General features: G+C 35.0%; 3 protein-coding genes across 5 annotated transcripts; 2 read left to right on the top strand and 1 right to left on the bottom strand.

The window, feature by feature from the left end:
• The first annotated feature begins 203 nt into the window (after positions 1-203).
• LOC143470606 (uncharacterized) lies at positions 204-13471 on the top strand. Of its 2 annotated transcripts, none has more exons than XM_076968851.1 (12): positions 204-2404; positions 4479-4604; positions 4895-5080; positions 5261-5403; positions 5547-5764; positions 5984-6319; positions 8511-11195; positions 11327-11510; positions 11633-11896; positions 12250-12384; positions 12450-12560; positions 12733-13471. In XM_076968851.1, exons 2-12 carry the CDS (start codon positions 4577-4579, stop codon positions 12832-12834), a joined length of 4392 nt encoding a protein of 1463 aa, XP_076824966.1. In that variant the 5' UTR covers positions 204-2404; positions 4479-4576; the 3' UTR covers positions 12835-13471. The 2 variants fall into 2 exon arrangements, with proteins under 2 accessions (XP_076824966.1, XP_076824964.1); XM_076968849.1 differs by lacking the exon at positions 204-2404 and adding an exon at positions 2415-3696.
• Positions 13472-13764: 293 nt separating this feature from the next.
• Positions 13765-21813, bottom strand: LOC143470609 (leucine carboxyl methyltransferase 1-like). 2 transcript variants are annotated; one of them, XM_076968857.1, is made up of 9 exons: positions 20468-21813; positions 19888-19979; positions 17761-17959; positions 15724-15773; positions 15095-15197; positions 14847-15015; positions 14325-14462; positions 14091-14190; positions 13765-13896 (listed from the first exon to the last, which is right to left on the bottom strand). In XM_076968857.1, the coding sequence occupies exons 2-9, from the start codon at positions 19952-19954 to the stop codon at positions 13871-13873; spliced, it is 852 nt and encodes a 283-aa protein (XP_076824972.1). In that variant the 5' UTR covers positions 19955-19979; positions 20468-21813; the 3' UTR covers positions 13765-13870. The 2 variants fall into 2 exon arrangements, with proteins under 2 accessions (XP_076824972.1, XP_076824971.1); XM_076968856.1 differs by having other exon boundaries at positions 20473-21811.
• Positions 21814-23316: 1503 nt separating this feature from the next.
• Positions 23317-24546, top strand: LOC143470610 (small ribosomal subunit protein uS10m-like). Its single transcript, XM_076968858.1, has one exon. It carries the CDS (start codon positions 23424-23426, stop codon positions 24174-24176), a length of 753 nt encoding a protein of 250 aa, XP_076824973.1. The 5' UTR covers positions 23317-23423; the 3' UTR covers positions 24177-24546.
• The last annotated feature ends 32 nt before the right edge of the window (positions 24547-24578 follow it).

Here is a 24578-nt window from a genome sequence, read left to right as displayed (position 1 = left end):
CTTCGCTTCGCTCTGCGGTTTGGACTCACCGCATTGTGGGTTTGGTAGTTTAGGTTTTATGATCTTGCTAGAATCCTGCCAGGATTGGAATTTTATCAAATTACAATATGATCAAAAACGGTTATCAGTGTTTCCAACAATTCTATGATTAATCTTCTCTCTTTCAAATGTTTACAGTTTCTGCAAGAAACTTGCTCTGACTTAGCCTAGGCTGAAGCCAAAATCTAGTACAGGCATACCTTTTATACTTTGCTAGTCGCCAAGTGTGGGGAGTCTTAAGGACACACTAAAAGCCTAAAAGGGCTGAAATTGGTAACAATGTTTCATTTAAGCCCTTTTATCCTTTCAGGCTTTTAGTGAGATCCGGGTCGTAAAATATGTTAGATCTGGTGCTGTTTGACGATACGATGTGGTGCCGATTGTACGGTACTTTGTAGAACAGTATAGCTAGGTTATGACGGAGAAAAATTTTATGAGTTACGATTATGACTCATACACTTAAAACTCGAACAAAATGTTGGATCTATAGTATACAAGTGCACAACCACAGGATGCCTTGGTATACTAGCCTAGACCCCAGCTACTCAAATTGTGATGTCATCTGGCTGTCCACTTTTATACTACACCCAAATTATCTTGGCTTAAGGCTAGTGTTTGTTTGATATACCGACATACCAGTACGCTATAACAATTAAGGGTAGGCCTATATTATCGAGCGTTCATAGTTACCAACGCAGGGTTTACATCTTGGAACCTAAAAGCAAGCCTATAGATTTGACCATGCAGTTCTAAAAGTTGTATTTTTTGTTACAGTTGGAATTGTATCGTATCGTTTATTTTTCGCCATTGACTGTGGGGAGCGTAAGAGAGTGTGTTGACCTATAGTAACCTTTACAATATAATAGAACGAAAATACGCTCACATATGGACAATCAACCAGTTTATGGGAAAAACGTGGCAAAGCATCTTGTTACATTTCAATAGCAGACATGGCATTGCAATGCTTGTTTAGTTAGGTTTTGTTAGAGTTATGCTTGTAAATATTCTATTTCTTGAATGATTGCTACAGGTATTGCTAAAATGATTTTACAATTCGAAAGAGAGATGTTTTGCCATGCTGAACGTTATAACTGTTGCAATCAACTAAAGTTTGAAAGTTAGGCTCAGTAACCTAGGCCTAATTGTAAAACTTAACAGGTTTCTGGACTGGTTGTTGCATGTCTGTACTTGATTTATCCTTTCAGTCAGAATTGTGTTTATTTGCAAAGCAAATCTAGGCTACTACTTGTAAATATTTATTACTTTGGTTTTGTTGATTGCTTTCACGCCCCACTGGAGAGTCTGTATGATACACCAAATTTTTCTGGTGGAAAAAGTTGATATCTACGCCAATATTCTGGTGCAGAATATCCGTTTTGCCATATATTCTATATTATAAGTATTACGCTGACGTGCCACAAATTTTGGCATTGCAGTTAGTGACGCATTTATCCGTTGCCCTGAAAGCTTATTTTCCAGTAGGGCTTTCATGATTTCACAACACAACATTCTTGAATGATTTAAACATTTTTGTTAGTCTATAATTAATTGGTAGCTGAAATTTGGTAAAAGTTTTTGCAGTAAAGTGGGGTTAAACTAAAAGTGTCTTAGACTAGTGATCATTGATGTAACAATATACAGTTATTACTTTGTTTATATTTTTTTAATATCTTTACAAATTGGACGAAATGATTTCCCCCAAATTACCAGTTGGAACCCTTCTTTCTCACTGAACCCTTTTACCATAATGGAATGTGTGGTACCTGTATTTACAGGATTCTTCAACATTTAAGTTGAACTTTCTTATCTTCACGCCGAATTACAATCAACAAGCAAAGAAAAGCTGGTTGTTTGATTACCAATTTATGATAAATAAATAAAAGAATTGAGGATTCAGTGCATGCCATCACGCCAAAATATGCGTCTTTGCACGCATGATTTCTCGTTGAAAAGTGCCATACTTTCCAATCTGGCCCTTCTAAATGTTTCATGGAACCCCTGTTGAAGACATTTACCTCTGGTTTTACGTTGGAACTGTGGATAAGTTTAACAAATATGCTGAGAAATTACAAGTATTCAAACAAAATTTAACATTTGCTATTAGAATTATTCAAAAATTTTAAATTATTTTCAGTGGCATTCTAACTTCATCGTTCATATGAAAGACTTTCCATTCAACGTGACATGGATGGTGCTGGAAAACTATTTATTAGTTGATGAATGTATCAAATGACATGAAACCACTGATACAATTTCTTTACTGTTTTGGCCACAATATGTTTACTGTACCAAAGTGCACTCCTCTTTGGTTATAACCTCTGTATATTTTGGCCTCTGGCCATTGCCTGCACTGTGCAAAAATTTGGTAACAAACATTTGTTGCATATTATAAATAGTTTTGTTTTTTGGCTAAATAGTTTTGTTGACTAATCAGTGGTAATAGTGATAATGCATGGTGAGTTTTGCCTAAATTTATCACACACAGTATTGTCTGTAACAGACCTGTGCATCATGCAGCTTGAGCAACAGGATGGTTCCTGCACACTTATTTTACGTGACACATGAAAACTTAAATTTATAGAATATATCTTAAAAAAATCTTTATTATTCTTGTTTTCTGTAAACTGTGAGAGGCTATGTATGGCACTTACTATCTGTAATCTTTGACACAGAGTTTTACTTATAGTTTATGTTCTGCAATTGTTCATATCACTAGTGGCATTGTTTTTAACATCATGATTGGTAAATTATTAACATTTGTTACAAGTTTACGCGAAGACAAAAGATGTTAAACATTATATTAGTTATGTACTGAGATATGAAAAATTAAAACCTTTTTGGCTACAATAAGATTAATGAGATTCATCTTAGGACTTCTACGTTGTGTGTATATATGAACACATATTTAATCAATTGATTGTCTGGCCCTCACAGTTATTATAGCCCTTCTATTTGGATTTTTGCTCCATAAAACTGTATCATGCTTCTCATCCATAAGATGAATTCAGAACTTTCTGAAACAAGGCACACTTGTCTGCTGTCCAGGGTTCAGTTTGCTAATTTGCCTGTTGAGAACTAACTTGTTTTAGCATAATATTCTAAGCATAATGTAAGTGATCTTACAAGCAGGTGGGCATGTGGCCACAAAAATTTTAAAAATTGTCAGGTATGTTTGACCAGTTGGTTTAAAAACGTGAAGTAAAAGTTGTGCAGCAAAGGTCTGCAGCAAAGTTTCAGAAATTAGCTGTTGTTTATTAAACTAACAATTTAATGGCCCTCGCTTTATTTATGCTTGGTCTAACTTCCCAAATTTAGTTAAATTAATCTCTAACAATGTACATTACAATAGAAATAGCTGACCGCGTTTTGAAGTCCGTCATCATTACCAACGCAAGCAGTGATAGCAAACTAAAATATATATATCTAACATAGAGGTGAAATTTTTGTGCAACCTTGCACACCTTAGAATTTGTAAAGTTTGGCACGTATGACTCTGTTGTGTACGGATATGTGGTGTTATAAATTAATATCAATACTTCTGGGTTAGTAAAGTGAAAGCTTAAGACTATAAGATACAAAAAATGAGTGAAAGTAATGATGGACAAAAGGATGCCAAAAGAAAGTTACCGGCAGACCAAGATGATCGATCTTCTCACAGTAAGAACTTATGTTGCATTTTTCAAGCTAGTTAATTATTGGCAATGATATAGATCTGATCCTTGGTTGAAAATGTGTTGTTGTCATACGGTACAAGTGATATTTTGTCTAAGTCAAATGAATGTCTATTGCTGTTAGGTTGCAAGCAAATATGCAAGGCCTACTGTCCGGAGTGACTTGGCAGATCATTTTCCTGCATTTACACAGAAAGAACTTTCAGGCTTCACAGTCACCTACATGGTTCAAGTTCACTCTTTTCTATACAAACAAAATATTTGAATTGATGAACGATAAATTTATGACTCACGAAACATCAGAACCAATATGCGAAAACAGACTTATAAAAATTACAATTTCTCAGGCTGTGGCTGTAAAAACTAAATTTAAAGTGTATTACTGAATAAAAATATCCAACTCTGAATTTTGAATGTATCCAAATCAACCAAGGACAAATATAAATTAAGTAATTAAATGGCATCAATATGTCAGTGATAAAATAGTGAGCTGAACCCATACCTTCAGAATACAACATAACAATATTGCATTTGCATTGAATATTTCTACCAAAATGATGCCATGGTACTAACTTTTACAATGAGTCAAATCCTTTACAGCAGAACATGTGCAGTTTTGTACGCAACAAAACACTAAGCACCAAATTGTTTCGGACGATAGCTGTGTTGTACAAAGAAAATTTGCTTTATGTAGATTAACAAGGCCTTGTTTCGTGCTTGCTTGTAGCAAAATATCCTGACTATACCATCCATGTATTTCTGTTTTAGGTGAAAAGAAAAGACGCAAAAAAGACACCAAGTCTGCTGGATCAAAGGCTCGTCCAAAGCATTATCCATTGTCTGAAAGACAACAGCTTGCTCTTTTAATGCAGATGACTGCTAGCGAAAACACTGGTATCTATTGTGTTATTGCTTTTTAAAACATGCTGTAATATCTGGGTTGTTCCTTGTTACTCAGAATGTTCAGCTGTAAATATAGCCTACTTTAAAGATACGTAGCATTACTGATGAAGATATAAAACAATAGATCAGTGTGTATGTGAATATAAGTTAAAAATTAGAATGGTGTAAATTTCTCTGCATGGTAAACTGTACAAATAAACTTTAGTTGCCATGATAGGTGTAACAAGTAACACAAAAGTTGACCACTTATGGCCATCCTGCTAACTCAATTGTTTATTTAGAGCAAACATCTAATCCCCCTTCAGCTGTCAAAAAGACACCCAGTGGCAGTGGCAGAAAAGACAAAGTAAACAAGCGCAACGAAAGGGGAGAGACACCGCTGCATCTTGCCACAATACGTGGTGAATTGCCTCTTATTATGGATCTGATAAAACAAGGTGCTGATATCAACGTACAAGACTATGCAGGTTAGCATACTATTTTATTGTGGTATAAAAGTATTGTGGTCACTTCAAACTTGATAATTGTACAGTTTCTTACTCATTATTCCCTATAACTGTGTTATCCTTATGTTTAACTGTATGTTTGAACTAGCACTACATGGTTTTGCACGGTCTATATATCTGACATGCAATGTGTGTTTGAAGGATGGACACCATTACATGAAGCTTGCAATCATGGATTTCACGACATTGCAAAATTTCTCTTAGAAGCTGGTGCTACTGTGAATTCTAAAGGACTTGATAATGATTATCCTTTGCACGATGCCGTAATAAACGAACATGTTGATGTATGTATCATGTTATTCATTGGTATGTCTCCAATATATGATTACTTTATGATCAAATTGTGCTGATATATGCTGTATGTTTCACTGGAAGATGAAAGGATCAGGAAAATGTCAGAAGTTTATCTTTTATATAACGTTTACAGTTGGTTGAGCTTTTACTAAAACATGGTGCCAACCCTCTTCTTTCAAACAAACACGGTGAGAGACCTCTGGATATGACAGAAAATGAGGAAATTCTTCGTATGATGCAAAGTGAAATTATATCAAGTGATGAAAGCGAAAGAACATTTTCACCTGCACCGTTGACTGTTGAAAATCAACCCAAACCTTTTAAAGCAGATGAAAAATCTTCACGTACGAGGTAAGTTTATCGTGGTTGCCGATTGTAACCTGGGTAAATGATAGGGACGGCCAAAGAAGAGCCCTAGCATTTAGAATTCCACTACTGTCTTTATAATTTAAAATTCAGAATTTTGAATCCTCAAGCTAAATTAAGGATAGCCTATAATGTTATGTTTGTTAATTTCTAACTTTATTTATGTGATAATGCATCTGAATTATTTTATAGTTTGCTTTTAAGATTGACTTCAGAATCGGACCAGTCAGATAAATCGAAGCCAAAGTCGAGTAAAGCCTCTACTTCCACGGCAAGTCGGGAATTATTCAAACAATTCAATACAAAAAAATTGCTTTCCTCCTCCGACTCTGATGATTCGGAAGATAACATTCCACTGAGCCACAGGAAGAAATCTTTGGGCATATCACATCCTAAAAACAGCATTTTGTCCAGTTTTGATGGACAAACATCAACCAGTTTTGGTTTTGGAAATAACAAGCTAAAATCTTCTAGAAAGCAGAAACGACTGTTCTCAACAGAATCATCTGACTCAACTGATTCTGAAAAAAAATCTCACCGGTATGTCGTTAGTTTGTTCCTTTTTTATTTACTTAGTAGGCTACAAGACACTCGGGATATGTAATTTTCAAAAGATTCATGTTTGTTGAAATCAAACCCAAATATGCTAACTTTGCTTATATTGGTGGATCAAATTACTTAACAAACAAACAAACAAATCACACCCTACTTAAACTTGCAATGTTATTGGAGATTGAAAGAAGTAAGTTTTTAATAAAAAATATAAAAGTATTAAAATTTTTTGTAATCAATTTTTCATTAACAAGCATTATCAATTTATCATCATCATGTGTTTTATTATTTAAATGTTACAATCAAATTACGACAAAAGAAACACCACTGTGAATCAATCACCAACTCAGTAGCTTTTATTTGTTAATATTTTGGGCTTTTACAGCGAAGGTTACTTTATTTGTTATATTGGAAAATTAATTTTTGTTGAAGGCTGTACTATTTGTGGCTTGAGTTGGTAAAATGAATAGCGCCAGCACATGCTTTAACTTTTAAAAGACTTTTTCCATATTCCCATGTACAGTAACATAGCTTACGTATTCAATAATATAGGTTAATTCCATGTAGGGATGAAAGCTTCAGCACATAAAGTTAAACAGTTTATATTGCAAAATCTTTGAGGAAATAGCCAAAGTGTGATTAACTTTGTTTGATAGTACTGTTTTGCTAGCTAATGCATACACAGCAGGTGTATAAAACTTTGTGATACTGAAAAAGCTAGTATCAGTTTAAAATCAATGATTGTATGCTGACAGATAAGTATGATATGTGCTAAGTTTGGTTTATGGCTCCTCAAGCAAGTCCTAAACTAAGTTTTTTTTGAAGTGAGGGCCAAGTCCAATGACAAATTCACCTTAAATCTAACAGTAGTTGTCAGTTAGTATAGCTGAGAATTGTGAGAAAGGATTTTGCTAATATGCAATGTTTAAGCAGTTGTTTCCATAAATAGATGAGCATGAATAAGTGTCCCGGCTCATAAAAATATTTTAGATGCATTCAGAAATGCTTGTACCCAGGTTTTTTAAGGTTTGACTTTGGCGACCGCTAAAAAGTTTTAAGAAATCGCAGTTATGTTATCTAAGTATGATATGTGAAATTAACCATTGCTGCTTAAACGAATTATAATTATTATTAACATATTAAACTATTAACAATAATAACTATTAACTAACTTATAACTAATATTATTAACTACTATCATGAATATTAATTATAACAGTACAGGATTTTACAAAATGCCTTTCAGCAGTGTAAAATTTTCTGCTGGATATCGGTTAAACCAAGTGACAACTCACCGTAAACAAATTTTTAGTCAGCGGCTTGCAAGTTTACCGAAAAGTAAAATAGTTCTCTTTCAAATCAGGACCATCCCAGGCAATGCACTCCTTTCAAATAGACATTTGGTTTGAAACACATTTTCCCAATAAATGTTGAAATACCTAGACAAAAATTGCATGCCAAATGTCATAAAAAACGATAACGTTGAAGAATTTGGCAGGAAAAACACCAATATGTCGACCCTATTCATGATAGGATTGCCTATTCTCATACTTCATTGCTTTTTTCTTTTCTCTTCCTTTTGTGTCTGAACAAAAGTTGAGCTTGCGGTCCAGTGGCACAGTTATTTGTAGTCACGAAAAAATGCATGTAATGATAACATCTATCACCAATACATTTAACTACAACAAGGAGTTGGCTTATATGTACAATAATTGCTAATTTTATGTTGTAGTTGCAGAAAAACAATTTTCGAGGGATCATTGCAGAAGTTCAAGAGACTGTTTCGGTCCCTCAAAACGCCTTAAAAAACTACTTGTACCTGCTTTTGAGCAATTGCTATTTATGTGTAAATGGCATACAAATGTTCGCTATAAGTTAAAACAAATTTTAACAATAATCTGCGTAATACAGCAGAATGCGGTATCAATGAGGTTTTTCAACACTGAAGAATATCATGAGCATATGCATAAACATATAAGTTGGGATTTTCCAACACCAACAAAACTAACAAACTGCTTATGTAATTTTTATCTTTGAAATTTTCGTGTTAACTAATACATTCATTGGTATGAATGAAAAGAAACAAAAAAATACTTAGCCTTCTAATGATGTATGGATTATGTATATATACTTTATAATTTGTAATGTTTGAAATTTAGTTTGTTTATTTTCGCTTCAGGTTTCGCCCTCTACCAGACTTCAAACAAAATCGTAAACCATCTTTGAGTAGTGACGATGAAATGTCCTCGTCTCGTTCTCAGTCTCTTCACAAACCCAATGAAAAATTGAATTTCAAAGACATTTTCACTTCAAGAAAATCGTCTACATCAACCATGCTCAAAACACCAAGCACACTAGGATCAGAAAGTAAACCAGAAGAGCCTGATGTGTATGACTTCTCACCGAATGCTGATGACTTTTTAAGTGAAAGTGATGGAATCAGTTTAAAACCAGAAAATCGATCGCTTTCAAAGTGGGACAACCTTGCTACATCTAAATCGAAATTTTCCAAACAAACTAGTCCTTTTTCGAGGAAACCATCTAGTTTATTCACGTCCAAGACTGATGTAAAGAAGCACCAAAGACAGAATGAGGACCATACTCGTTTGAAGGAAGCAATAGACATGGATTCAGAAAAGGATGAAAAAAGGACGGTTTTAATAAAACCTGTGATGCAATACACACATGAGACTTCAGAAATGATGTTCGATCGACTTTTTAAATCACCAGAAAAGGACAAGGAAAGTATTACTACACATGAGAAAGTTTTTGAGCCAGTCAAAATTGAAGGTAGGAGTTCTTGCAACCCCACAATTTCAAAACCTCTTTTTGTGCAAGCTACTAAATCTTTAAATCAGCCTATAGCGTTTACCAGCACTGTCACCTTGCAAACTAAGAGCTTGCCCACCTTTGGAACTTTCCTGTCTTCTGCTGCTGTGTCAACGACAGATAGAAGTAAAACGTTTTCTCCCAGTTTTCCATTTTCTGGAAGGTCATTTGTTGCAAGCAGCGAAGTTAATGTGACTAAGCTGCCAGCTGTAAAAGTTAAAACACCACCTACGTCATCGAATGTGAACGTTCATGCTGCAATTTCTTTGTCTTGTAATTCTGATATACCAAAGTCGGAATCGTCGGAATCAGCCTCATGCAAGTTGCCGATATTGGATATAAATGAAAACAAAGTCAAGCCTCAAACACCTGAAATTCATTTCAGCAAAATTGTTTATGTGCCCCATTCATCTACCTTACAAAGTTGTGATGTTAAAGCTGAAGAACCGTCAAAACCGCCATCTCTCGAACGCAAGATAGAAACAAAACTGCCGCAGTCGGATCAAAACTCAGAGCTCTGTAGTCCCATGGAAATCAAAACTCTAAAAAAGCTGACTAAGACAGAATTCAAGGAAAAACTGTCCAAAACTTTTTCAGACCCTGTTAAAAAACCTTCCATCAAGCCGTCCATGAAAGATGCAAAATCTGTTAGTGTTGATTCAAAGAAGATTGTTCAGCCACCACAAAAAATTTCCTCTCCATCCAAGAGAGATTTGAAGAACGAGCAAAAGAAAATTTCCCTTACATCTGCAAAAGAGTCAAATTTTCTAAACGATATCGAAAGCATTTCTCGTCAGCGGATGAAAGATAAACAATCAAAACTTAAGCGAAAGAAACTACTTCAACAGCGGAAAAACAAGCAGAGCCCCACAATAAAACTTGATGAAAAGAAACCACTCATAAAGCCAGACGTGAAACTGTCTGATACAGATGCATGGTCGAGTGCGCCAAATGACAAGTGTAAGCTACAGCATAAACCTCAGTTTCAACGTAGCGTTTCCAAGAAAGGTGTGGAAGTGGGAGGTGATATGATTGCATCACTCGTCTCCTCACAAAAAGATGATGTTTTAATGTCTCCTCTGACATGTATCACTCCCTCCAAAGAAGACGTTTCTTTAGTAATCTCACAAGATTTGGTTGAAGAAAGACTAGATTCAGATTCTTGGCTTGATACAAAATCCACACCAGTTACCTGTGAATGTGCTGCCTCTCTATCTCATGAAGAATCAGCATTGACTGTTACTGATAGCACAAAAACCTCTGTGTTTTGCAGCACAAAGCCCCACCCTTCTACAAGTACTCCTACGTCCTTACATGCTGCCAATACTGCTAATAGTTATTCTGGTTCCAGTACCACTTTTGTCAGTTCTAGCAGTGCATGTACTCCATTAATTTTCATCGATGCTTCAACCAGTTTGGTGAGCAGTGGCATTTCACATGTCGGCGAACCCATACCTGCCGTAAGTGCTGCATTTAACATTTTTGCTTCTTCTATTGTGAACACTAATGGCGCAACTTTATCAACATCAAGCACTCTCTCGTCTATTGACAATCTTCACACAAGTGCTGAACAGAATTCTGTGTCATTTTATCCACTTTTGCCTGAAAATCATCAGGTGGAAAAAGATAACCAAGCATTCTTTTGCAAGCCTTCCACTGTTTGTCTCCCTGAAATAGTTCCGGTTAACACAGAGGGAGTAATTATTCCGGTGATTTCTAAAAATATGTCTGAACCTACCCACAATTTTAACCCTTTGAGAGTTGTGACTACAACTACCTCCACCCTCCCACCAGTAGTATGTTCAACTGGATCTCAACCTGTTGCAATAGCAGGAACCTCAGCCACAGCATCTTTGCAAGATCTCCAAGAATCACTAAAATTTGATCAATCTGATGTAACTAGATTCTCCGAAGATGAGTCGAACTCTGAAATGGAGAAACAGACTGCGGAAAAAAATGTAGATTTGAGTTCTGGAGAATGTGCAAAAAGTATTACAGATGAAGAAAAGATGCTACAGGATTATATTCAACAAAGGCATGTTTGTTTTAATCCATGAAAATGCTGTTAACTTATTTTATAAGTGCATAAATATTGTTAGCATTCATCGCAGAACTTTTGCGGCGTATACCATATCATTTCATGTTACAATATATATGTTTTTGCAGAGTTTCCCTCGCAAAAATATTATTTGAGACAAAGAGAAAAAAACTACCTGTTTACATTCCACGTAATGAGCTTGAGAAAAAGAAAGATCCTGCTGTTGACAAGTTAAATGTGTATGAGGAGCGAGCGGCCATTCAGAAACAGATGTATGAAAAACGGAAGAAAATTACGACTGTGATACCACAGGTAAAAACGCTGATAAGATTCCTGTGTTGGCAGTTGCATTAGCAGCAAGTGAATTTTTTATGTAAGCTGGTGTAAAAAATTATATTCAGGTTAATTATTATTTTTGACCGTTTTTTTTCAAGGCCCCTCAATATTACTGGGAATATATGACATTTACCGGCGGTTATTTGCTCAACGGCAGCAGAGAAAGCCATCTTTCAGTTCCAGTGCTAGCTCCACCACCATCTCTGTGTGAGCCGATGATTGGCCTCTTCAATGCTCATGAGGAGCAGCGAGTTCGTCTCAGAGTGCAACATGCGATCCAGAGAGAGAAGTTGATTATGTCGTGTGAACAAGAGATCATGAGAGTGCACTGTAGGGCAGCCAGAACAGTTCATAACCAGCAGGTAGAGTGGAGTATTGTTTTTATATTTTTGGCTTTCATACACCAATAGTTGTCATTTTTATCTGTTGTAACTGATGTGGAGTTCATGATAAAATGCTTTAATCATATGAATTGTGGAGGTTTTAAAAATGTTAAAAGAAAGGTTTCATGAGTAGGTTTTGTGAGATAATACAATACATTTAAATTTAGCGATAATTGCCAACGAAAAGGAGCGATTTTAACCATAAACGCTTTACTTGTATATATGCCAATGCATGGCACAGCTAGCCCATAAAGATATAATATAGTATCTTTTCCAACTTATTTTAGCTTGTATGATTCACCTCTATAAAATTCTCATGTTTTTGATGGCAGGTACCATTCAGTGCCTGCGCTGTGTTAATGGATAACGAGGTGTATAACATGCCACGGACAACAAGTGAGAATGAAGCGGGGAAACCTTCCATACGAGATCGTTACAACGCACGAATGTTTATATCTTGGCTTCAGGTAGGTTTCAGCCTCTTGAACGGAGGGAAAAGTTTATTTCTCTACATTCCATTATTTATTTGAAGGACGTTGATGACAAGTACGAAAAAATGAAAAGTGCCTTGCTTGCTCGTCAAAAACACGAAGCAGAAGCAATGTTTGCTGTCCAAAAAACTGAATGGATATTAAAGCGACAGGTATGTCTAGGAAGGATGTCAGAAGATTCCGTCTTTATTTGCTTTCTGTTACAGCCATTTTTCTCTTTGATTTCTTTCTAGTCATATGTTTCACTGAAATCAGACATTCAATTTTGTTTCTAATAATACTTTATTTTGCTATTGGTTATGTAAATATGTTATTTTTGTATAGGAAGTAGAGCATTCACAATGGACAGTCAAACTCGAGGATGTCAATGAAGTATACGTTCCAATAGTCAACATTGCTGACGATTTTGATTTGTTGCCTGCCTGAAAATTTATCGTCTTTTTTGCTAGGAATACTGGCAGCTTCTTTTTGTTTTTATTGAGGAGGCGTCCAACACCACAAAGACACAATTTCTTATTATACAGTTATCTTATTCAAAAACGTTATTTGGAAAATCTTCGTGAAATGTAGAAAGCAAATCTTTCACTTCATGAAATACCTGCAAAGTCACTCTCAAATAGTTTTAATAAAATTGCACCCAGGTGGAGTTTACATGCTCACTCGATTTAAAATCATTTACTTATGATAAGGAATCATGACCAACTCCATAAAATAATAATTAAAACTAACTATTTGAGTGCAATGACCTGGTTACCAACCATTTCATATTCTTCTGGGCTGGCATTCTAATATCAACGCTAAATGTTGGTTAAAAGTTACACATTTTACCAAGTTTTAGCTACATTCCATATGCGCCCTGGATCTCTGTTACGATAATTATAATGCCCTCTGGTTGATCTAAAAATTGTTTTAAATTATCTGTGCGCATTGCACGAGATCTAATTTATGTAAGGGTTGTCCAACATTCTCATAGGGAAACATGGTGTTTGATGCCTTCAACGATACATTTGCCGTTACATACATTACAAGGTGTATTTGAAATAAATTTTATTTATTAATGATATTAGTAATTAGTTTTTGAGTTTATATCCACTGTACATGGATGACAAGTGGTCTGATTTGGACATTTTTGCAAGCAAGCAGTTTCCCAACTAGCCTAATTCTACTACAGGTGTATAGCCAAAATAAGTCTAATAGCTTACTCTGAAAGTTAGATTTTTGGTTGTATTTGTGGCAACAATGATCGGCTAAAGTATTAATATAATACGTCGGGCGGCATAATTGTTATCCTCCAAATAAAGTAACTACTTCGTCACAGGTTTATCGTTGCTCTTTGTTTCAAAAAATAACAAGACGTTTGCTAATGAAGTTTTATTGAGAAATAAAACAACTTCATAAAAACAGCGTTCGATGATTCAGGGCCCTGTAGTCACAGTGATTCCAAGTAGCATAGCACATGATGTTAAAATCGAAGAAGAGATTCCAAACCTTAAAATTAAAAAATGACAATGCTTCAACAGAAATCCTTTTTTGGAGATAATATGAAAGACACAAAAGCATGATCAAAAAAGCGAATCCAAATTCCAAGCAAATACTTTATTAATGTCCGATCTCAATAAACTGCCTTTGAATGTAAGTAGATAAAACTTACACATGTTAGTTGTTACATAATACATACATACCAAAATCTGAAGATTCTTTAATTGCTACACACAAGCAATAATGTTCCATCAACTGTTGAAGTAATTCAGCTTCATCCAACATTTCAATTTGTTCAATTTTCTGATAAAAGCACGGTACAAGTCACTCAGTACATTAAATACAAACTTTCCTGTGTGCAACCTGTACAATTAACAGCACATCATGCATAACGAGGATCAAAGTTGGTAAAAAAATTAATAACAATTTATAACCACCCGCTTGTCTGGCAAACCATTATATGTACTCCACATATCCTGGCATTGAGCGTTATGCCAGCCGACGTTTATGAATCGGTCCTCCATTGCTTTCAGGCTGGTACATGCTTCTGCACCAGCAAGCAGACACTGCCTTGCCTAAATAACGTAAAAACTAAACTTCTTAAGGACTTCACTGAAATTTAATAAAGAATATGAGAAAGTCAATGACCTTAACTAAGATTGCTACTGGAACCTTACAAGTACAGACATACACACACCTACAGTGGAAAACTCTGACTAACAAAATATTTTGAAAGATCAAAATTGCATCAATTGAAATTGGTTGAGACTACTGAGCAATAGCGTTGGCAGCAAGTAACTGGAGTGTATGCAAATTATCGAGTGTTGAAATAGATTATTGTGGTAAGAAAAAAAAGAATAGAAGCCGTGGGCTAGCTAAGGTATGTACCAGAATGAGTACACATGTTTAAAAGTAGAAATACAGTAGAAAGTGTTTATGTTTTAATCTTACTGTTGTACCTTCAAGTTAGAAATCATAACTTGACCAAACGTGTCGTTCATGTGAATTTGTTCGTAATTGATAAATGCAGCGTCACTGAATTTTTCGGCCACCCATTGTATAATAGCGTTAGACTTTTCTGGTGACATGTATATCAAAACGCATTCCGTTAGGAAAAGTGTTGGAACACTGAAAAATTAGACAAAATATAACACTCTCGCTTTCAAAGACGTTTCTGATGGATTTAAAAAGGTACTACAAGATTTACCTGTAGTCTATGCCACTTTGTTTTAACTTTTCCTCAAGTTCACCCAAATTTCTCATGTCAGCACTTACAAGGTGATACGACCCACAGTGAAGACATGATTCATCTACAAATGAAAAAATGATGTAAGATGCTCATTAAACTAAGGGGTGCTTGGTGAAAAATAAATCAGGAGTGTTGAAAAGTAAAAATAACTTTGCCAATATGGAGCTGTTGAACAAATTCATTGCACACTTTTCACTGACTAAGGCAGCGGTTCTTAAACTTTTTTGAGCGCGACCCAAATCTGAGTTTCATGATCACCTCACGACCCAAACCTATGTCGCGACCCATTTTAATGTCCTATAGACCTATATTATATTATATTAACCTATGTCGCGACCCACCTATGTCACTATGTCGCGACCCATTTTCTGACCCTCCGCGACCCATGTTTGGGTCGCGACCCATACTTTAAGAACCCCTGGACTAAGGTGTCAATTTTTAAACCACCATAGGTATGTTAACAAAGTTTGAAAAAGAACACACAGAAAACTTCCCCTTACAGTAGCATTAAGAAGTATCGTTAAATGCTAAAATAAAATAGTCGTATTATATAATACATCAATGTTCCAATAGATCAAAAATCCTACCGTCCTGTGTTGAGAAGTCAGAAAGACATGAATGCAATGGCACTTTGGCACTAAAAACATGAATGTATAATATGAATACACATTCTAAATATACCTCTGAAAGTAAAAATACATGATTGATCTTGATACGGACTCTAGTTTGAGATAATCCACAATTACATTTTTTACATACCCACATACATAGGTGATTGCACCAGATTAACCCAAACAGAAAAGCAGTGGTGATCAAAGTAACCACAAAACTTACTTGAGTCAAAGTATTGCTGATTAAAACTACCTAAGTATCAAGTAGCACATTTTAAATTGCTCAAGTAAGAAGTAGCTATTGATCTAACATATGCGGCTGTGAAAGCACAAATTACCAAGAGCTTGCTAAAAGCAATACAACTGCAAAGAAATACATATTTTTGTCCTATATTAGAGCACTGTTAAAATCCAGTTGTAAACTGTACATATATAAACGCTTTGTGCAGATGTGATAGCAAATGAAAATTACTGCAAATTATCTTTGAACTAAAACACTGACTACTTTCTACTTCAGCTTTTGATAAATCTACTCAAGCACATTACTTTGGCTTAAAAACTACTCCAAAGTAAAAGTACTCACGAACAAAACTAGTACTTTTAAGTCAGTAGCCAAAGCAGAAGAAATGCACTTATGTAGGCCACTTAAGTAAAACTACTTAGTTATTGTCACTACACAAAACTCACTCAGCTCAAAGGAATTGTGGAATAAAATTGGTGTGTCGGTGTGAATGCAAATATTAAATTTGCGATAAATCATTAGGGGTAAAACAGTCAATACACTTATCTTTATTAGTAAAACTTTCTAATTTGGGATTCATCAAACATCCATTTATCCCTGCATTAATCTTTTCTACAGTCAGACCAGATAAGTTACATATATAGCCTATGTGCATGACTCACTCAACATTTTTATTGGAACAGATAAAATATGCATTATTTAACCAAGCTTAATTAGCAGCAATCAAAGGTGATGTGAATTTGGTTAACTTGTTCAATTGTGATATTCGTTCACTCACAACATTGTCGTCTCATTAAATGAACGGGAGTTGGGATATTTGAAATTTTCATTCCTCTGCCTATTATACCCAGGCAAACTGTATGAGAGCAGTGAAATTTGGGTAGTTAGTGGATAACCTTTGGCCTTATCTTGGGTCCATCCTAGGTTTACCACCACAGCAATCTTGATAAACCCAATTTGTTAAATTTACTCATCAACTTGTATTTATCTACATACTTGTTCTCCAGAAATTGGCATTAAAATCAGTGCTTAATGAATAAAGAGCAGTGTTTGAAAACTTAAGCCGAAAAAGTTGGAGAGTAATATACAGTTCAGTAATAATGATGATCCATAACAGAGTACAGACTATGATTACACAAAGAAACTATGTACAGTATTGTATAACAACTGTTTCAGAAAAAATTGTTTGTCTGTGTTATCAGTTATTACTAGGGCCATTTTTATTTTGACCAAGAAAAATTTCTTTAACTATTTTTTTATTAAAGTTTGATATTTTTGAACCTCACAAAAATAATTCATTTGTGGAGGTTAATTTTTTCATGATTTCATGTTTAAATTGAGTAAAAAACGACTTGTATTCACAAACAATGGGCAATATGTGGAAGAAGTTCTTGCAATCCAATTAAGCATTATGACAGTCTTTTTGGTTTGCAAAACTTTTATGTGTGCTTACATAAGCAAAAATATTATACATTGCATAAAAATCTCACAAAAAATGAAAATATTGACAAATTATGGCTTATTGTACAACTTGATTTAATTGACAATTTTGACTTTTTTAACTCTAAAAATGAGTTCCTACCACATGAAAGCAACATAACTATCCAATATATGGTAGACTGTTGACTTTGCGGGCCCTAGTTATCATTGTAAAAACTTTGATGTATAAGTATATATTGCTTTTTTAATATTGAAATAATAAAAGATAGTATTGTTAATTATAAACGTTTAAAGGGAAATATTTTCCAAAACAAATAATTAAAATCTCCCACCTGATGCAGCGAATCTTTCTTACAACAACATCCAAGAAATCTACTTCAATATATCTTATTGGAAGCATATTTTCAGAACCCAGTCTCCAATATGTTGTGTCTAATCCAGCACCTAAGCTTACAATTTGACAGGTACAACTGCACCTGGTGAGAAACCTTTTCAGAAGCAGCCATATGGAGTTAGTACGAGCATAATACCCTGCCAAAAATAAAAGTAATAGATACTAAATGAAGAAAACTTGTTGCAACCTAATGATAGTAAAAAATTGTTATAATGATTTAAATAACAACAAACATAGGTTTAAACATCATTAAATACAAGCAAAACAATTACATGAAGTATATACAGTGGTGGTCAGTAACAAGGTAACTTTACTTAAATAGACTTCTTTTACTTTTGCCACTTATTTAATTAATTCCGTCCATGAGTACTTCTACTTTTACTAAAGTAATTTTTAGGCCAAAGTAATGTACCTGAGTAGGTTCACCAAGGTTTGAAGTAGAAAGTACTGGTAGTCAGTGTTTTAGTTTGAAGATAATTTATACTAATTTTCATTTCTAATTACTTCTGAACGAAGCCTCTATCAGGTATTTATATTTGTGATTTTCACATACTTATTTAAACATTGCTCTGACAAAGGACAAAAGTATGTCTGAAACTAGTTAGCTTCATAAAGTCATGTATTTCTCTGCAGATGTAATTCTTTTAGCAAGCTTGTGGTAAACTTTGCTTTCACGATCATAATTTCAATTGAGGACTACTTTTCAATAGCAATGTACCAAATTGAAAAATATTCGGATTACAAAAAATACGAAAATAAGTTTGGTATTTGGTTACTCTGAATCGAGTCCAAATCTGCTAATCTTACTCTTTGCGCCTCAACAAAGTACTTGATCAACGAGGGAATAATACTTAAAAGTCATTGCCACATTGACAAATGACAGAAATTAACCTGGATTTTGGGAATGTAAAGTTATGACAACACCTGCAAACATTTTATTATCTTTAAAGTCTACCAAACAACCTGAAGCTTTGATGTTTCGCTCGTGTTTTGTTACTTTTTACAGGATTAGAGTTTGTGAGAAAAACAAAAAATATACAAAATTGTTGCAACAATGATAACAACTGCGGAGAACTTCATAATTTATTAAACACTAACATGTTTCGGATCTTACATTGGTTCTTCCTCGGAGTATTAAGTTACCGAATGCACACAAAGTACAGTATATAAACGACAGGGTGTCACAAAAAAGAAAATGTGTCATGTATAGCAAAAATTTAATCAGGTGATCACTGGATGCGCCTCCTCAGAAAGCTTGTTAGGGCTTGCCATTCTATTAGGCTCAACTGTGCATGAATGCTTTAGCGGTTGCAATGGCGTTGAATTCTTGGCATTTGTTACAGAGTTTTCTTTGTAACTGTTTAAGCTGATTTTCAATAATTGAGTCTAGGATCCGTGTTTGTCTTTAAATGCTGTAAGCTTTGAATAGTAAAACTTGGGGCATATCTTCAAGAACTTCCATGTTTTGAAATATTGTAGGTCTAGCTTTCACTTTTCAAGGTTGATGCTTCATCTTTCTTGCTTTCTTAGCTCTCAGATTTCATCATCAAGTTTTCTGCAGTTCTGTCTACTTCATATTAGTATCGAACACGTTACTTCTACTTGTAGAAGAGTAGTTGTAGCGGCAGGTAACAGTACTTTTATAAAAGTAACTTATGGCGTTGCTTTGACTAACGCTGAGTATATAGTACTACATTTATTGGCATGTAGCATGTATTTTTGCAAAAAATATGACTCAAAAAGTGAAAAATGTCTTGCAAAAACTGTTTGTCATTTAATCAATGTCAATGCTTTATGTTGCATGTTTTTGATATGTTTTGGCACACTTTTCTACTACATTTGAAGTGTTTGTATTTTACCTTTTTTGTAAAATTTTGGCCTTTCTTGTTATCAACAGATCATTTAGGATGATTTCATGTTTAATTTTACAACTAAATATTCGATTCAAATACAAATGCTTCAGCGGTAGTCAGCTCATTCTTTGAGACAGTTCATGTGACAGGCTGAGCATTATAAAAAACCCAACCATTAACATAAGCTATCAAACATGCTTTGGAGCTTGTACCTCTGCTAATTTCTGGTTGCTTTCTTTGGATTCTGCCTGGTACCATGTAAGATATAAATCTATCCATCCAATATCCTTTGTCCACAGCATATCTGCACCAAAAAATAAAAACAAAATAAACTACTGATCAGTTACGCAAATAGCCTATAAAACATCGACTATACCCGTTATGCAACTACACATATAAACATACGATAGTACATGGATAGAACTAGTATTGCAATATTGTCTGCTCGGTAGCCGAGTGGTTTGAGCACTGGTATCACAATAAATGCGGCTCGTGTTCTGTGTTCGACATCCAGTGGTACGTTGGAACTCATACAAAGGCTAGTACAGTAACCGGGGCTTGAACGATAAGGAATCATTGTCGGATCTAAGTCGTGCAAAGACTTCCCAGAGTCCGAGGAGCGCAGGATAAAGATTATATAGATACATACCATATAGATAATTTGGGTCTAGTGCAGAAATGCACAACTAGATGACGTCACAATTGTTGTAGCTGGGGCCTGGTATAAAAAGGCATCCTGTGGTTGTGCACTTTTGCACTAGATCCGATACTTCTGCTATGATAAAAACACACCTTACTTTTTGCAAACTGAGGCATCATTGCAAGTTGCCTGTATTGCGGCATCTGTACAGTCACTCATGAGGCTATCACTTGGCTGCTTAGTGTTTTGCAAGTTGTTTTCTGTTCCTTAGGTCAGCTAAACTAGATATTAGTACCCCTGGTCCAGTGAAAGATTGTTCTATTTTCAAAATGATCGTAAATGAATATCCTAGTTTTTGATGCATAATAGGCTATCTAAAGTGACAGTGAATCTGACTTCTGAATGCAAATAATATAGCCATAACATTAGAAAACATGATAGGCTTCGATAGCAAACGTTTCATTATTCAATTTCGTAATTGTTCAAGATTAAAGCAACTAACACCTCGATCGAGCCGGCGGAAGAAGGATACGATAACTGACAAAAATCCTATCGACCTTACGACCAGCGCTTTGCAAAAGTTGGAAATGCAACGATTTGCCAAGCATCCACAGGCTACAGTCACATTGGCATAGTAATAAGAGATAGGTTAACCTTCCGAATTTGCACGAAATGGAATGCTCAAATAAAAAAAAGTGCTATTTGAAACGTCGGCAAAAAGGGAGGAAGTTTTCCAGCGCCAGCAAAGAACTGGTACAGGTGGAAACACCGTCGAAAAATTTCATACATTCATTCATTTTTCGCCTTCAATGTGGAGGGTGAAAATCTAATGCTAACGCAGGCGGTCGCAAACATATCAGCAGGTATGATGATAACTGATTTTCACAAGGTTTCTAATCTTTACCACACTCGGTTGGCAGCAACATTTTAGTTTTATAATAAAATAGAAAACCAGATATAGATTGGCACTCTGAAGGTTAACTAATTTTTCTATACAACTGAGTTTTTTCCATTGGCTGTTACTATTTCATTGAGAAAAAATCGGGCGTACAAAGCGTTTTTTTCACAGTGTCTTTTTATTGTATTGTTATGTTGTATTGTTTATATTTCGCCATTAACTGTGCGGAGCAAAAGTTACGATGCTAACAATAAAACACATGCTCACAAACAGTTAACGAGCAGGAAAACGAGCTTTGGCTAAGCCCAAACCTTAAAACATCCAAGATAGCAATAATAGAACTGTTCTGCTCTGAAGATGGTAAGTTAGCTAGGCCACCAAACCAAACCCACAAAATAATTGCTAAACACTGTTTACTTTCATTTTCCAGTACCGTCATATTCAAGTGCCGTCATTTTCAAATGCCGTCATTTTTCAGTACTGTCAATTTTCAGTACCGCCTTTTTCGGCGCCCCCAATCTTACTTCTAATCTAAATCTAACTCCAATAAAACCTTAAATAGTTGAGATTAACTTTTTGCATACCCATTCTCGTAACTTAAGCCCCTATCTTTAACAACAGACTGCGTGCGACCTACATATGGTGAAATAGTCACTTCGTTTTCCGTTTAATGCAAAAATGATATAAATTCGACCTTTATCAGGTATAAAAATGATTAATTATTTTAACGAAAACCTAACTATAGGCTTACCCAGTCTATACGCATGATCACGAGTTTTTGTGTCATTTCTTTTTCGTCAATCAGTCATTGTCTAAGGAAGGAACGAAAATAAAATGCTAACTATTGTAGCGTGCTCAGTAGTGGATTGATGTGGGGCTGCAGCCCCAGGCCCAGTGGCAAAAATAGACCCACCTGAATACGAACGCTTTTATAAAGAAATAAACATGTTTACCACAAAAGTACGTACATAGGCTAGTTTGTTTGACAAATCTTTACTTGATTGACATACTGTCAGCGCAAGTTCTGTATCGGAAAATGCAAATCAACATGAAGTTTACTGTAGGCCTATGCAGTATTACAGTATAAAAGCAATAGTGGAATAACGTATCACCTCAAAGGTTAATTTTAATTTATTTCTAGCAACTTTTGCAAGCTTGATCTTGCTTCTCTATGTGTTATAATACGAAATATGTAACTGTGAAACTTTCGCATTCCTTTCCATATTTTTGTGTTTGACGAGGTGATTATTTTTTTCACAATTATTGACAATTATGGGACATTAATAGATTTTCAATTTACATGAAATGTTTCCGTGACCCTGGGAATACAACTAGTAGTACAACAACAACTTTTTTAAATAAATATTGCAAATGCAATTCAAAGCACTGTCTTCATAGGCTAGAATGTTTGTGATTTATTTATTCCTGTCTGCCTACCTTTGTCATTTTTCGCCTGAAAAGAGTTATTGCAAGACACTTTTTAAGGTGTGATCTGTGCCAGACTATGCTATGCACACAGCATGAAGAGATTGTATGAGAGATGTATTTGCAGGAAGTGACTCTGGCAATTGTGACCAGACCAATGGGGAGAAAGAGAGCAGAGCTTTTATGAAATTTTTTACCTAAAAAAACTGCATGGTTGATTGTGTCTGTTGGCAGATTAAACCTAGTTTGCCAGAGTTGGGCTTCCAACTTTTTTGAGGGGCACCCATTTTTACAGAGCCAGGATGCGCAAGGGCCTCCACTAAAAATAGTTAAGGGTATTCACTGAATTCCCTTGATGTAAAGCCGCAGTTAAACTTCCTAAACCCATTATAACCTATATATATATAAATTGCTTCATTAAACAATTGAAGCTTTTGAATATGATTTGAGACTGTGTTGGTTAAATACTTTTGACAAGGCATTTTTATTACACGTTTAGGGTAATACTCTATGTAAACATTCTGTATGCATTTTGTTTTGTATAAAGTGGTAGAGATAAAATACCGAATAGGCCCCTTGATACCTTTTATCCCAGGTCCACCACGGTCTTTATCCGGCTCTGAGCGTGATAAGTTGTGAGTGTTTGTGAAATAGAAAATATTTGTCATTAAAACTATATCATATTTTTGTGTTTGCAGATGCAGATATTTTCGTGAAGTTGTTGCACTAGTTTCATAATGCTTACATTAAAATAGTGCAGCACCTGAATAGATTAGTTTTGCTGCATGTTTGATAGCAAAATAATGGCAGTAATTCATTATGGTAGATCCTTTAACACCATTATTAGAAGGGGGATTCCAAAATTTATAAGCATTTATACACCAAAAAATGTAATAGAAGCCGTATCTAAAAATGAAAGCAATTATTTTCTCTCCAATGGTAATTTAAAATCATACTTTTCTACCTCGTCATTTCTTCTAAATACTTCATCCGATTCTTCAGCGATAATTGCTGAGAACCCAGACGAACAAGAGGTACTGTACAGAGCGATTGACATATTGATAAAAGGCCATGAGAAACCTGTTCTTGAAAGCTACATTACCTTCATGAAATCAGCAGCTGAACATTTGGACATTACTGTGGATGGAGTCTTGCACCCTAAGTTTATAGCAGACAGGATGACTCTTTTGAAATCTAAACACATTTATAAAAAACACAGGGTGCAGTATGAAATGAGAACTCATCGCGAAGTTCTGCAATTAAAGTATCTAACCGGGTCAACTGCTAAAGTCTATCTGGAATACATACAAAGAAATATTCCTGCTGGGGTTGCTATGCATGTTCATAAGTGGGAAATAAACAGAATACCAGAGCATATACGCCAGGAAATGGTGAAAAATATGGAAAATATGACTGAGGAAGACTGGAAAAAAGAATCTGAAAATTTAGCAAAACTTCAAGGCGAAAAACGAACTGTTGCAAAAGATTATCAAGAATTTGACACAACCAAGCGTTTCCTTGTAGGAATTGTCATGTGACAATTGTATCTCCATACATCGCATATGAGCCTTGTGTAAAATTTTTTCATTGAAATAGATGATGGCTATTTCATAACCATTATAAGAACAACCATACACTACAGCGTCTGATTTCAGACATGGCTTTTGATGTTCTACGTACAAAAATGTATTGTCATTACTTCAAAGGTTAAGTGTTTTCACATTTCACTCTTTTCATCATTTGTGTATTAGATATTTTCATAAGATTTTTCTACTATATTAATACTCGAAACCCTTTCGCCATTAATTCCATGCTGTCGTAAATATCAGCATGGGTGACAAATAGCCTACTTCTTGAATAAATGAAAATTGATGTCACACCTTTAAATATATTGTATGTTGCTGGTAGGGTAACATTGTATTTGGTAACTTCTAATTTTC

Source organism: Clavelina lepadiformis, chromosome 9 (genome assembly GCF_947623445.1).
Source record: "Clavelina lepadiformis chromosome 9, kaClaLepa1.1, whole genome shotgun sequence".
In the NCBI taxonomy this organism is placed as follows: domain Eukaryota; kingdom Metazoa; phylum Chordata; class Ascidiacea; order Aplousobranchia; family Clavelinidae; genus Clavelina; species Clavelina lepadiformis.
This window is presented reverse-complemented; position numbering and strand designations above follow the sequence as displayed.